The 16,438-nt window shown below is 34.2% G+C and overlaps 1 protein-coding gene across 7 annotated transcripts in view; it reads left to right on the top strand.

Annotated features, from left to right (window-relative positions):
* The window catches only part of ROBO2 (roundabout guidance receptor 2), a 1,388,177-nt gene extending 1,378,381 nt beyond the window's left edge, over nucleotides 1-9,796 (top strand). For 4 of the 7 annotated variants that reach the window (XM_030802115.1, XM_030802114.1, XM_030802113.1 and 1 more), the window contains 2 exons: nucleotides 4,554-4,754; nucleotides 5,904-9,796. In XM_030802115.1, coding sequence (XP_030657975.1) covers nucleotides 4,554-4,754; nucleotides 5,904-5,905 — 203 coding nt within the window. In that variant the 3' untranslated portion in view covers nucleotides 5,906-9,796. Of the gene's footprint in view, nucleotides 1-2,514; nucleotides 2,788-4,553; nucleotides 4,755-5,903 lie in introns of all 7 variants that reach the window. The other 3 variants (XM_030802110.1, XM_030802112.1, XM_030802116.1) reach the window with 2 other exon arrangements.
* Nucleotides 9,797-16,438: the final 6,642 nt, after the last annotated feature.

Genomic DNA, 16,438 nt, shown 5'->3' with positions numbered 1-16,438 from the left:
AGTCTCGCTCTGTCGCCCAGGCTGGAGTGCAGCGGCGCGATCTGGGCTCACTGCAAGCTCCGCCTCCCGGGTTCCCGCCATTCTCCTGCCTCAGCCTCTCCGAGTAGCTGGGACTACAGGCGCCGCCACCACGCCCGGCTAATTTTTTGTATTCTTAGTAGAGACGGGGTTTCACCGTGGTCTCGATCTCCTGACCTCGTGATCTGCCCGCCTCGGTCTCCCAAAGTGCTGGGATTACAGGCGTGAGCCACCGCGCCCGGCTGCATATTTTATACAGGATGATCTAGAGCTGATTTTGATACATGAAGTTTGAGAAGCTTTCTAAACGCCTAAGTGGAACTGTCTGGTGTAGATCTGGTTACGTGAGTCTGGAGTTCATGGGAGGAAAGATCCAAGCTGGAGATTTTTAGTTTCTTGGCCTCTTCATTTTCTTGTCTAAAAACGGAAGGTAATAATGGCACCTATCTCATTGGACTGTTGTGTGCCTGAAAAGAGCTAATCCTCAGTAGGCCAGTAAGAGACTTTATAGTGAATTGATTTAGTGGAAATGAATCAACATAGAAATGAATCATAAATTTAATTTAAGTAAATGTATTTGATTACATACTTTTATTTTTCAGAAAACCATTCTTAATCCCATTTCTTTTTCCAATTAGTTTATTTCAATGTGCATGTAATGTCCTTTCTTCTTAAAATATACAAACTCCAAGGATATTACTTATGAAGCTATATAATTTTAGGTTAAATTAAATAATAATCAGAATTTTAGCTGGCATAAGCAGATGCCGTTTTGGCCATTTTAAAAATTAAGCCGCTCTGATGGAGAATAAAAATCAATGACAAGATAAGTTATTTTGGAAGAAAATACAATAATTTCTCCTCACTGGCAGTCTAAGTTCAATAAATCAAATGAAATAATTAATTTGCATTTATAATAACATAGTGAAGGAAGTCAGTACTATCGAATATGAAGGAAACACCAAACTCATTGGATTATCCAAAAAACAGATATCTCAATATTGGATTAGCTCTTCATTTTGGAAAAATATTCCAAATGCAACTTTATCCTCCCAAACGGAGACCCTGTTCCCTTCAGTTATTAGCAATTCATAATTTCACATGAGGACATAAGTAAGAACTGGCAGTGCTGCTCCAACTTAGGAACCCAGAGGAGACACTCCAGAGACTAACATTATCAATCCAATGCAGATTAGTACCATTTTGCTCATAAAAGAGAGTATCAAGGTTCTTGAAGTTTTTGAAAGGAGCGGCTTAGCTGACTGTTAAGGAAGCTATCTTTTGTCTACAAGAAATTTATACTTTTTCCTTCTAAATTTCACAAACAGAATATCATCAGAAACAACAGAATACATTTACAAAAATGGCATCAGAAATAATTGACTACATTATGTACAATATCCTCTATTAATGAAATAAGCGTATATTTTATGATATTTGATCTTTATGAAAAAATAATATAATTACGGATATTCTAAGGATGAACAAAGAAGTTTACAATGGCACGCAAGAAAAATGAGAAGAAAATGATCCGAATTGATGTTCAGAAGATTTCAAAATCTTCAGCAAAGTAATTTCAGAACTAATACATACTTAAAAGTGAAAGAAAGAAATATGATTTCAGAGTCGAAGACATACAAAATATAAAGGTGTTAGGATCTGAAGAGTTAATAAAAGAGAGATGAAAAGGGAGTTGATATTGGAACCTTAAATTTTTTCCTATCTGATATTTACTTTAAAGAGCTTTTCTGGAAAATTATCTCTTCTACTCTATCTCAAATTTCTGTGATGCATTGTCTTCTCTAGTACCATAAAACACATTCAATCTTTACTCTGAACATTGGTTATTACTTATTAAAATTAATACATTGGAAGATTATATTAGTTGTAACTCATTAGCTAACTCATGAAACGAACAGCCAGAATTGGTTGTCGAGCAGAATGTTAATTGCATTTAATAAATGTTAGTTTAAGGCTGTTAAATGTGCCACATACATGGGTAAAGGCAGTCATATGTTGCATATGACATGGCATATAGTTCTAAACTTCCCGAGGGTGACATCCCCTTTGGAGATTGGCAGGAGAGCTTTTGTTCTTGGGGCCTTTTGTTAACACAGCTTCTGGAATTTCTAGTGATCTTATTTTGTCTCATGGTATTTCTACTTTGGGGGAAGGAGGGTTGGACAATGGATGGAATATAAACAATGAACTGCCCTTTACACCTTGAATGATAGCCTCAATATGCAACTGAAAACACTTTCCACATTTAACTGTTGAATAAAACTAGTCAATTGTGTTTCAATGATGCTATGGCCAAAAGACAGCAGAGAGAGCAATAATATGAGCTTTGGAAATAAATCATTGACTTTTATTTTCCCCAAATTTCTTTTGTATGGGTAATACCTGTATGAGGGCAAAGATTTTCTTCAACTTGAACTAAAACCTGTATTTTTCATTAAATTTTAGTCCATTCTAAACATTATTCAAAATTTTTAGATCTTCCACCACCACCAGATCCCCCGCCAGGTCAGGGTTTAAGGCAGCAAATAGGCCCGAGCCAGCAGGCTGGTAACGTGGAAAACTCAACAGAGAGAAAAGGAAGTTCTCTAGAGAGACAACATGCATCCAGCTTAGAAGACACAAAGAGCTCACTGGATTGTCCAGCTAGAACCTCCCTAGAGTGGCAGCGACAAACCCAGGAATGGATGAGCTCCACAGAACGACAAGAAGATACACGGAAAGCCCCACACAAACAAGGTGTCGGATCAGGTGTGTTCTGCACAGTCCCAACAAAGTGTGGACGGTTACCATTTCTTTTCCTACCAGGTATTCTAGAAATGGCAGTTGTTTAAGGTCATCTAAAAAACCTTTGCCTTCAGTCGGTAGTGGAATTTGGAATTCCTTAGCAGAGTTCACCAGTACATGCCTTAAGGCTGGTTCCAACGGGCACTGCTCCTCAGTCAGCCTCTCCATAGGGTCTTTGATCCCAAGAGACTTCCAGGCTTCATCTAAACGGCTCAGTAGAAAATTTTATTTTTTAGCCTATTAATGTTTATATTGAGTACTTTAAAGATCGCTAAATTTAATTTTTTCTGTCAGTTTAATCCCTGCCTTCAGCAAGTTTGTTCATTTTGACTGAAATAACCAGTCATTCGAAAGGAGAACTCACATCAAATATGTGAATTCATTAAAATTACAAAGTTGCAGAAAAATGCCCAATCACAGATCCTCAAGTTAGATAAGGTTATACTGGGCTTGCACTTTCTCCAACTGTTAATCAGTTGATTGATTTAGTTGGTTGTTAATCCGTCTATGGGAAATGCCCTTTTTTATAAATCAAGCTTCCTGGAAATGTCACAGAAATAAATTTCATTGTTTGTAGTTAGATTTTTTTGGGGGGCGGTGGCGCGGGAGGTGGGGAGCCTGTTTTATAAATGCATTTTCTGAGACATCTCTTCTCATGTCAGGATTCATTGAGTGTTGAAACACACACATACACATACACACAATCTTTGAAAAAATGTCTTTTCACTTATTCACTTGGATTTAATGTGTTGTAGATAGGCCTCTCTCCATGCATTTCCCATAACTACATTTTGTCACAACTTGGTGCTCGAGTTTTTGGAAAATGTCATTTGTGCAAGGGCCAATAGATGACAATTTTAATATGTAGGTTTAGTGAAACATTTAGAAAGTTTACACCATTCAGGCTGTGAGAGAAAAATCATGTGCTTCTTGTCATTAAAGACTATGTAAGGGGAGAAATAGTAAATTCAGTCAGCATTAATCATAGAATAATCGCCCATACATAGAAAGAAAGTGAAAAACAGAGGGGATGGGGTGTGGAGAGGGAGCAATGAGAATACAGAGGGAAAGAAAAAACAATTTTTGAACTATTGAGTGATTATTTGTAACATATGTCATGAGTTATTTGTAGAGAGACAATCTGCAAAAAAAAAAAAAATTAGCATATTATTTATTTAAATGTGTGAGTTTCTCTTTTACTTTTCAGGAAATACACAGCCCTTTAAATAATGTATTTCTGTCTCAAAAAGCAACATAAATTTTAAAAGCTTATTTAACTAATATATAGTTCTTTATCTAAATCAATTGAGAAAATGTTGCCATAATTTAAGCTGAAACAAAAAACATGTTTCTTTAATCTTAATGGGAAAATTAAATGGGAGCCTCATTGAACTTTAGAAATTATTCTCAGATACGCTTTTGTTAAACTGTAGTTCATTGTATGCAGCTCTCTTTTATAATGAATTTAAATTTTGCAAATAATATATAACATTGTGTACTTATCCCAAGATCTCTTTTAATTTAATTCTGCTTTGGTTCCTATTGTAGGAAATGTTGCTTGCACATAGAAATTTCTTTAATATCCGGTCCTGATTAAACTTCATAATTTTAATTTTATTAAAGAATGAAATGGTAAAGTAGGCCATTCACAGTGTAATACTTAAGAGTTAAGTTTAGTTTGCCTCCATGTTGCTGTTCAATTTAGCCTTTGGGTTTTTTTTCTTTTTCAGAGGAGGCCTTGGTGCCCTATAGCAAGCCCAGTTTCCCATCTCCAGGTGGCCACAGCTCATCAGGAACAGCTTCTTCTAAGGGATCCACTGGACCCAGGAAAACCGAGGTGTTGAGAGCAGGCCACCAGCGCAATGCCAGCGACCTTCTTGACATAGGATATATGGGCTCCAACAGTCAAGGACAGTTTACAGGTGAATTATGTAAGTGCTGTAGGTCATTTAAAAGGCTATCGTGATTCAGAAAGAAGCTTGGGTGAATAACATTGCCATATTAAACAAATTTCAGATTCATAGAAAACTCGCTCTGCTAGGAAAACAATCAATTGTAATTTTCAACAAGTTTGGTCATAACTTAGGCCACTGCTATATTTATTGCAGTCCATTTTTAGAAATGTTTCTGCTATTTCAAGTTGGAGTTATGCTACAAAAATTGTTTTAAGTTAGGCAAGTAGTCTTAACACTTATAAGTGAAATTAAATATAGTGTGTTTATCGTTTTCTTTGCCTTTTTAACTGAACACAATAAAGAAATGGAGACACTGGCCTTTTGGTAGTTTTAAAGAAACTCCTAAGGAATGCTTCATTTTCAAGTTACTCTTTATTTATTTTTTAGATTTGGGTAGTCACCCTTGAAGAGTTGATCTTTGATTGTTAATTAAATTGTAATGTTTTGACTACAATAACATTTTATAAATAAATTTCCATTTATGAATGAAAACTGCCATAGGTAGTTAGTATAATTAATTTTCTAAATGTAAAATACTAGGTAATAGGGAAAGTTAAGAATGTCACAGCAAAGAATATTGAGCTCCTTGTGCTAATTTCCTCAGGAAAGTTACCAATACAGCTTTTCATTATCAGAAACATATTTGCTGAATATTTTTAACTTCCCATTGGAAAAATAGCATTACCATTATCTTCACATCACAGATTGTTTGGAAGATTCTGTGAGATGATGAAAAGAGAAATAATTTCAAAATTATAAATTTCTTTATTGATCTCAGTTGTCATTGTGGTTGACTATTGCTAATCTATTATTAAGATTCGTTTGTAATTTTAATTTGATTCATAACTACTTGAATTTTTCTTTAACTTTTTTTTGAAGTAATGACAGACTCACAGGAGTACCAAAATAGTTCTGCTGGGTGTTTAAATTTCCAAATTCTATAGTGTTTTCTTTTCTTTTACTCTTTGATCATCTCCTTCAAGTAAAATTACTTAAATTCACAAACTCATCTATCTGAAGACCTTATTTTCATTGATTATCTGTTTGCTTTGCTTTTTGTTATGCTGGTCAGGAAAGTAGAATGCTGAATTTACATTTTATTTCTATTTTTTTCTCTCTCTTTAGAGTAAATGAGAGGAGACATACAAAGCTGCTCTGAAGGACCATCAGGTCTGAACTCATGGAAGTGATGACACTAAACAGTGCAATGAACAATTTCTTTATTTATGTACTATTAAAAGAACTGTAAATGCAATGGAAAGACACACAGCCACACATATCCCACAGATATTTTAATTGTGTTCTTCTCTTAAGTACACCACCCACCTTAACTCTTTCTTGTCAGGAGTATATAACAAAGAAAGAAAACAAAACTCGCCCTACAGGAAGAAAAGGATTTTCCTCTGTATATAATTTCTTTTGTGCATTGCTATGCAAGCTCACTCTTTTTAGCTCTGTTCATATTATTGTCTGTTCTTATTGGTCTGTTGTACTATATGTGAATTAATAGGCTGTGGTGCCATATATTAACTTTTAATTGTGTAACTTTTATGTTTAAATTTTGCACTGCAATTTTATTTGGTGATAAGCACAAATCTCTACTCCTCATGACATGAAGAAAAAGACTGAATGTGAAGGGGGTTTCTGTACTGTAAGCTAGACTGGATAATGATGGCTGTAACAAATCATGTTCGATGGTTTTCAGTTGGGGTGTAGAAATAGGAAGATGCAAAGGAACAATGGTGTTGGCAAAGTCTTCGAATATCAGGGACTGAGTCAATAAAAAAAATAGTAGAAAGGTGGCTTTTACTATTGACAAAAGCAGGGGTCAAAAAAAAGTAGTTTAAGTCTTAAGACTGAATATGCATTAAAGTATGCAGGTAGCAAAGATGTAATAAATTTGCTTAAAAAAGAAATTAAAGTTTTATTTAGAATCAATTTTCCCTGTCATTGTAATTGACCCATCTGAGAATTACAATAAGCAAGAGGAAATTAAGGTGTTTTGCAAGAGCTGTATTTATATCACGGTTTTTTAAAAACATTTTCTGAATTATCATAATTAAGCTCTCCAACTCATTAAGTCAGAATATAATATGAAGTTCCCCAAGGAAACGAACAAAATGAACTCTAGAATATCTAGCAAATAGTTAAAGAAGCAATTTATTATTAGGGCATACTCGGGCTGTTTCCAAATATAAACTCTATTGCAATATCTTATTTCATATTTCTAATACATGTACAGTACACACTAGAGGATAGGGCTGCATCACTTCAATTCATGACTTAAGAAAAATACAGTCTATATGCAATTTGTGTTTTATTGGATTAAGAAGTGAAGTTTGTGCCACCCAATGTAGAGCCAAATTGTACGTGCTTAAAAAGCAGTGCCAAGAGTATGTTCAGTTCACAGTAAGTAGATTTATTGGAATAAATATTTTATGGTACATTCTCAGAAATTGGCTTCCAACTAAAATGCGTTTGACCCATTTTGAATAAGGAAATTGAAAAGAAAAATTTAAAAGAAGAAAAAATGCATGTTTATAAACTTTTTAAATAAAACCAGACCTTGTAAGTGGACATTAATAATTGTCCTGCCTCATTTGTTTTCACGACTTTGACAACAAGAAGTTCCTGAACATTAGTCATGTATGCTCAGAATAAATGTGACTTTGAAATATATGTTAGCTACTGTACATGTATAGTCAGTCAAGTAGAAGAGGACCTTCCTGAAATTCCCACTCGTGACATTTTCCCATGTGTTTCCTACACGATTTTAAATTTTATTTCTGTCTATACTTTCAAAATTTTCCTATGATAAGTTCAGTTGTTGGTACTCTTCTAAAAATGTTCAACGTAATTAGGATCAGTTCTAAAATATGGGACCCCTTTGAGTGACAATTCGCACTCCACGCATTATTGGCTCAGTAACTAATTTATGTCATGTCGTTATAACAAAGGGATGACATAATTAAACATTTCCATCTTTTTTATTCCCTGAGACTGCATCAGCACAGGCAAGTATAGAATGTGATGTTCTTCATGGGCCCCACCAACTTTTTGGTGCCATGTAATTTATTTATTCGCTGAAGAGAAAAAGAATTCTGAGACACAGTTATTAAACCCTTTATCAACTTTCTACCATCAGTGCCTGAATTCTAATGCAGTGTGATTTCTCCAGGACAAAGAGACTGAGGAAGATGAAAAATTTCTCCAAAGAGTGAATACATACTTATTCACAACGCTAGGATGTGACTTTAAATATCTCTTTATGCAGTTCCCTACCCAACCTCTTTCTATTTAAAGACAAACAAATTTCAAAGAGGTTTTGTGTTCCCTCTTTATGTTTCTCTATGACCCAGTTTAGTCTAAAACCTTAGTTCATTACATATACAACACAAGCCTTTGATCCCTGGTAACTGGCAGGTGTTGGTGATGAATAAATCAAGGCTTCAAAGTGAAGTATGTGTGTGCAGATGACTTTTGGAATAACGTGGGCACAGCATCATACCTTCCTGATTGTCTTCGGCATATAAAAATTAATTGTTGTAGTTAAAATTATGTCAGTGCAGAGCTTGTGGTTACTTGGAATGTTCTTTTAGAATAGTCCATGTTGCCTATTAAACCTAGTTTTAAACACATTGGGCAGTTAAGTCATGCACCCAAAATATCACCTTAGGTAGATTGAGGGCGAGATAAAATGTTGTAGCTATACAAAGGAATTCAGAAACATTGTCAGAAATCAAAGCCTCTGTCAGCTTGCTACATGTAAAAAGCTAGTAATCAGTGTGAGTCAGATGTCAACAGAAAAATACAAATACCTATGAGAGCCACTGCAGTTTTTCATTTCATGGCCAATTCAATGAATGTGATTAGAAATTCACTGAGCTCACTCTTGGAGGTTTAAACGGAGGCCTGCATGAGGACTGCAAAAGGAAATCTGGGTGGGAGAGAATGTAATCGGATCTTGCACTCATAGGCGATGCTGCAATGCAGTCATGCCCAACACAAGCACAGCTTCATTCATAACAGGAAACGTCTTCTTTGGGAAAATAGCTCTATTGGTACCCAAACTCAGGTATGCCAGTGTATGCAGGTGGAGTCACCCTACCCCTCTTCCAAACATGTTCTATGAGATTTTTAAAATAAGATGGGATAGTACAGGGGCATGAAAAGAATTGATTCCTTCACAGGATTTGAATCCAGTTCAAGGGAGAACGTAGAAAATTCAAAACCAACATATAAGGTATCACACAACCAAGAAAAGTAAAACCATTGCAAGTTTACTTGCGTTGAGTACAAAACAGATTTAGTGGTGTTCTATGTCACAGTTTAATGCTCTGGGTATTTAAATGTTTTCAACAGGATTTGAGTTGAAAGTCTGTAATGTGCTTTGATGGAACACCTCCCAATTTCTATTCAATAAATTTATGTAATTGTCCATTGACAATATAATGATAACAGTACCATTGAACTCTAAACTGTGGTTTATCTTCACTACTGGGAAGCAACTGTGCATCAGTATTAAAGATATGCAGAAACATAACATTCACTAATTTGTTCATCTGCTTCTGTATATTGTTTATGGAATTACATGGCAAGAACTGTTGTAAAGCAACATGTCTTTCCACATTACTTTAGAGGTGAAATTACTTTTGTTTTGCTTCTCTATAATGTGTACTTCAAATGAAACACCATACTTTTTTAAAAAAAAAAAAAAGATGTTCAATTTACTAATTTTTTTAAATCTCATAATTTAAAAAGCATTTGTTGTGATTTTAAAGTGTTGCAAGAAAAGGGATTTTGTGGCCGTGGGTAGACTTTTTATACTTTGTTTTATAGATGGATTTTTTTTAACTGTAGTTTGTTTAAGTCACCAAGCAGCGTCCAAAATCTTAATGTGTTTCATTTGATGTTGTTAGATCAGAGAAGAAATTGGCATAAAATCAGTTAATAGTATTGTCAAAGAATTGTGTATTGTGTACTCACTGGGAAAAAATAAAATATATTCACATTTCAAATTTGTAGAAAAGCCATTTATGTAAAACAAACTTGTTTGCAGACATGCCAAAAAAAGACCAAGTAGCCACTTTTAGAACTCTGCATTAATATTTTGTGACTAAATGCATAATCTCAGTTTCTCACTCAGTTATGGTTTGAATAGTGATAAATAGGAATTGGTGTTGACGTTTAGTAGTGACTAACAGACCCTGATAAAGAATACAGCAAGCATTTGAAATACAGACCTCATTCTATCAGCACTGCTACTTTCCCCATACCATAAAGACCTTTAGATAGATTTAAAACAAATATCTTATTTTTTAAAGCATAAGTAAATATGAAAATTGAGAGAAAATGAATTTTTCTCAATTACTTTAGAAGAGCTAATTATAAATTTCTTTTATTTTGGATGTTTTTATACTGGATATTGAAAAATTATCTCAGGGACTGAGTAGAAAAGAAAAATGCCCCATTTTATTATATTTCGTAAATATTTTATTCTTTTTCACTGCTAAGTACAACTATAGGCTCAATTTTTTTTTCCAAAAATGAAGAGAGGCAGTTTCTGTATTCTTTAAAATAATAATACTAGTGACAGGAAAAAGGAAAAAGATTATGGTTAAATCCTGAAACACTCATTTAAAAATATTTTTAAAAATACAAGGTTTAGGACAACACATTTTAGAGTTTAATTTATATTAATAAGGTGAGAATAAAATAATATTACTGTAATGACAAATGATGCTGTATTAATATAACACAGTGACAAAATATAATATATATGATTAAAGACAAAGTATGTCAATATGATAAATGGTAGGACAATTACAAAACAACTGTTCCTTTATGGAATTTGTATATAAAATAGCAAAAGTATAAAGTTATCAGAAAGGTTTATTAAAGTAATACACTACAGTCTCTTGATTATATTAGCTGGAGAAAACATATATTAATGTTGCACAAAAGCATTTGAACAAGAAATTATACTTTATGTCCTCCATTTTTTAAAATGTGATTTTATCTCTTCCACAGAGGAGAGAAGCAGAGTTCACACTAAACTTCATTTCATAGGAAAGATGTGAAATACAACTGTACAATAATACAAAACCAAGTTTTAAAAGTTCAAAACAATACTCCAGTAGAAAAGCTAGCAGTGAGGGGAAAAGAATCTGTTATTTCCGAAAGTTTGTAAAGACTCTTTCTACTCTGATGAGTTTAGTGTGGTCTCAGTTTTGGCCTTCAGCTTCTTAGGCACAGAGAAAGAATCTAACACGTAGGAGTGTGCAGAGCTGTCAAGAATCCCAAAGACAGAGCGAGACAATTATCCAGCTGTGGGTTTAATATGAAGAACTACAAAGGCGACTAGTCTTTGCGTTTTCAAGTCACAACATTTTCTCCTTGCGGTAGTCGAGCTATAAAAAAAAAAAAAAAAAAAAAAAAAAAAAAGGCCTGGCGCTGTGGCTCACGCCTGTAATCCCAGCACTTTGAGAGGATAAGACAGGTGGATCAATTAAGCCCAGGAGTTTGAGATCAGCCTGGGCAACATGGCAAAGCCCTGTCTTACAAAAACAAACAAACAAAAAACCACAAAGACTGGCCAGGCAGGGTGGCACGCATCTGTAGTTCTACCCACTAGGGAGGCTGAGGCAGAAGGATCACTTGAACCTGGGAGGTCCAGGTTACAGTGAGCAGTAATCGTGCCACTGCACATCAGCCAGGGTGACAGAGTGAGACCTTGTCTCAAATAAATAAATACATACATACGTATATACATACATACATAGAAAAAGAAAAAAGAGAAATACATGTATATTTCCAAGATATCTGATTATCTATTACCAAAATATTATCAAGATTTATATATGTATGTATTGCAGATATCGTAGTAATCAAGGAAAGCTACATTTGCGAGTCAAATAGAATGACCTTGTGGCTTATGTCAATATTCATAACAGGAAATCTGCAGGCCACTACAGCTGTTCTTAAGCCACAGCACCATAACACCCTTCGCCTATAAAATACCTTGATGGATATAACCTCTGGGTCACAGACAACATTTTTTAGACAAATTTTAGAAAATGTTTTTCTAGACAACACTTTGGAATAATTTGTTTCTAACAAATCTGGGTTTTTATTTATTCATTTCTTTTGCAAGCAAGTTTTGAGACACTGTGCTAAGAATTAAATATTCAGATTAGTAAAAATAGCAATAACCTTTGCCTTCATAAATAAATAATATCTTCTGTTAATTCCTTCCCTGATTTCTTGCCTAGAAATTTTTGATGAATGTTTTGAAGCTAAGAGGAAAGAGCCAATAAGCAAGGCCGTCAAATAGATTTCCAAGCAGTAAAATTTGTATTAGCTTCATTCAAATCCTCCATACCCATCATAAAATCTAGTTTTTCTCAAAAATAGTCTACAGGACTTTAATAGTATTTTAAAAATGAAGAAGACAATAATGGAATTGAAGTTCCATAGTTGAATATATGAAGACATTTCTTTACTACTTGAATCCTTTACAAATCTGTTCAAATCTTACATGACATAAAATTCTTTGTCCTGGAGCATCTTATGAAACAGGACTATGTAAAATCCGCCTGGAAAAACAGTCTCCTAGGAAGTATCATACTTTATCCTTCCCCTAGACTCTATATTAGTGGCCCCAAAGGTTTTGCATGCCCTGTCTTGCTGTGGTCTTTTAAAAATCAATATTAAGTCATGGGAAAGGATCATTCAAATTCTATGTATAATGTGCAGATGATAAAAGAAATGTGCAGTGAGAAATTCATTAATTAAATTATATTTCCAAACCTTATTTGAGATCAGTGCTCAGTCCTGTAGCAACAGGTAAGATTGCGCCATGTTCTTTAGTTTCTCTACAATGCTTTTGTGTATTGTCAGCTCTTGAAATCATTAGGCTAAAACTAAAGCATGGAAATACACCTACTGTCTCCTCCCACCCCTAGCTACTGACCTTCAATCAGATTTCAAAAGTATAATATATTTTGAAAGATTTCACAAAAGGATAATTTTTAAAAGCTACTGTCTGATTATTAATAGGTTCTCCCTGAAGAGATACTTTGCTTAAAATAATAGCGAGTAACGCAAAATGTAAGAAAAGAGGGCTTATAATTCCTCATTAAGATAATACAGAGCTAAGTACCAGTGGAATTTGAAATACAGCTAACTAGTAATGATGAAAATTCATATATTCAGAAATGGTTAAATATAGAAGTAACAAAGGGAAGACGAAGATAACCATTACATGAACTTCCACTGGCTATGAGGACAAAAGAAGTGAGGGAAGTTAAAGTGGGATGTGAGAAGTAAAAATTTAAATTTACTTGATTAATTTTGAATGATGATAGACTGATGCAACCCATAAATTAACGTGTCCCAACATAGGTAATGCGAGAACAGTTACGGGTGGACAATGAATGGTTATTCTAATGAAAAAGAGGGAACAGACAAATGGTGGCAGTGTGAACAAAAGACACACTGGAATACTATGTATTCAACTTAAGAAAAGGAACTACAACATTTTCAATAACTGTGCAAGCATCTCTTTGCAAATAACCACCTACCAAGAATTAAGACACCGTTTCCATCAATGTTGGTGAAGCTATTTTTTCCTATCTTATACAACTATACTAAAAATGTATAAAACAAATCCCATATACATACGACAACAAAGTATACATTTAAAGAAATACATGTGTTAAATGTCCATATCAACTAATTCCCACTAAAATCATTTGAATAGTTATTATTTAAAAGTTGAAGCTCATGCACAAAGACATTTTAGATTTGTTCTACTATTCCAAGTAAAAATAATTATAAACCTTAAAATGTATTAAGTAGCCAAAAACTGTATTAGGAGCTACACACATACATGCATACTCATGCACACATACAAATATACAAATATACATATATAAAAATAATTTCCATTCATTAGAATCCAACCAAGATAGGATGGGGATTGAAAAACAGCCATAGTCATAAAGTATGGAAAAATGGAAACCTAACAAGAACTATGGGGATTGAGACAAATATCATAGGCTGAATAATACTTCAAATAATCTCTATTTCTCCTAGACAAATTACATAGGTGCATTTACATGTATACGTATGTATACAAACACTTATGTACACATGCAGAGTCATCCTTCAAGATCCACAAAGAATTGGTTCCAGGATTCCTACCAAAATCAGTGGATGCTATACCTTAAATATAATGGTGTAGTATTTGCATATAACCTATGAACATCCCCCTATATACTTCAAATTATCTCTTCATTACTTATAGCATCTAACACAATGTAAATGTTATGTAAATCATTTTATACTATATTTTAATTGGTATTATTTTTATTGTTTCATTTTTCTTTTTATTGTAGTTTGTTTTCAAGTGTTTTCCATCTATGGTTGGTTCAATCAGAGGATTTGGAGCCTGTGAATATGGAGGCCTGACTGTATGTTTCTATTATACACATCACATATATATGTTCATATATGCATTTATGAAGAAATCGATATTTTGTTGTTCAAATGGCCAAATGTTCCTTTTGAATAGATGAACACATATTGTACACATAGTATTGTGGTTGGCACAATGTAGTTAGGGGCAGCCAGTTACATTTAATGTGATCATGTTATAAACTAGTTGGGGTGACATAAGGCATAGAGTGAATATTGTTTTAGAAGTAGAAAGTGAAGAAAACCATACAAAATTTGAATTGTTGCAGAAATCAGTTTTGGGAGATGACAAGTGGAAGGGAGCATTGAGGGTCGGTGTGGTCAGGTGGATGTCAGTGATAAAGGAATTGACTTGGGCCTTGAGTGAGAACAATTAATAGAAAGATGATTTAGAGGGGAGGAAGCAGACACAATATAGTCTCTAGCCAACAGGAAACTGTAGTCTAATACGGGAACCAGTCATTTGAACCAACATTTGAATTCAGGAGTATCTGAGATATGATAAATAAGCAATATACTATTGCAGTAAAGTAAGGAAGGTGGACACCTCATTCAGACTATAGGGGTCCAGCCAGGCATTACAGACTGACTAACACTGTAGAGAGTGTTTATTTCTCCCAAACAAGTTAGATGAAGGTTAAACTTCCCCTGTACAAAAGCACTGGTTCATAAGGCAGCACAGCATAATTAACCAGTCAATAGCACACGTGTTTAGAAAACAACAAGGAAATATAGTGGGGCAATACAGTGAAGAAAAGGATGAATGGATTAAAAAGAAGTAGACTAATAACACCTAGAGACAATACAGGCAAAGAGGCTGTTTTGTCGACTTTGCATGCTCCTGTTTTCATTGTGAGCAGATAAGGACATCTCATCCTCAAAGGGGATTTGTGCTTTTGGAAATGAAGACAGTCCATTCTACCTTCAGATTCTACATATCCACATTTGCCATGCATGCAGTAAGAGTCAAAATAAAGAACATTATAGAAGCCTAAATCTGCTTAAAATAAATGCCTGTCTAAAATAAATATCATAATTATAATAGAGTGTGAAATATTTCCACTTACAAAGTATGCAGTTGCATGTAAACAACAAGCAGGAAATACCAGACAAAACCAGAATGACACCAGTTATGATGAGCATAATCACAAATGGGTCACGGTGACTTTCTACACATGTACAATTGAATGCAGCAGAGCCAAACCAGACCCCAGGGCTGGAATGGGAACTTCATTAGGGAAAGTTAAGAACAATACACAATGATGATAAATCCTGCTATAATAATTTGTCTGAGAACCAGCCACATTTAAGGAGCACACGTTCAAGGAGCACAAATGAATCTATATCCTGCAAAGAGCAGATGAATGAAAACCAAGGTAACAGTGTGCAGTAAAACTTAGTAAACAAAAATGGAATTCAAAGCATAACTTGGTCTTTCCAGCTTTCCTCTCACCTATTCTGCCTTCTACCAGGACCCTAGTGAATTGTTAGTTATCTAGTATTAAAGATGAAGAACAGAACAGCTTAAAAATATGAAAAATAATTAGAGCATAAGACTACGTATGGATAATTATGAAATGGCAAAATATAATTAATCATCTATTCCCTGCAAATGTCTCTTCTGAAATGACCCCATAGTTTTAAAATGCACGATAACTTTAATTTTGTAACACCCACAAACTCTCATAGACACACACACACAAACTGTGCACAAAACTCCTTGCTGACAAAACAAACTTGTTATGAGACTTAGGGGCAATATTCAACATACACTTGAACATGGATTCGCTAGGTAAGTTCTCCAGGCATAAACTATACTTGCTCAACATTCTCTTTGACATATTTCTCTAGTTATAGCTTGTCATCAGGGATTTCAGGTTTTCCTTGTTTAAATTTAGTGCTATTATAAGTATTTTTTTCCCCTAAAGACATGTATTTTTATTTTTCTAACCTTTTGAGGCTTGAAAGAGAGCATTTCCAAATAAAGATTGCAGGGTATTTAAAAATATATAGCACTAAAACGCCATCTCTCTTATACTCTCTTTGCTATTGCCAGTTTCTGACAGAACACTGAATTGAGGGGTTGCCGAAATATTGAACTGATTTGAATATACTGACACCCACTGAATTATTTTAGCATATTAAGTTGAATGGCATTGCAAATTTTCTTGTTAAATCATCTA

The sequence above is a fragment of the Nomascus leucogenys genome, chromosome 21, assembly GCF_006542625.1.
Source record: "Nomascus leucogenys isolate Asia chromosome 21, Asia_NLE_v1, whole genome shotgun sequence".
In the NCBI taxonomy this organism is placed as follows: Eukaryota; Metazoa; Chordata; class Mammalia; order Primates; family Hylobatidae; genus Nomascus; species Nomascus leucogenys.
Note: the sequence above shows the minus strand (reverse complement) of the source record. Positions and strands in the feature narration are given on the sequence as shown.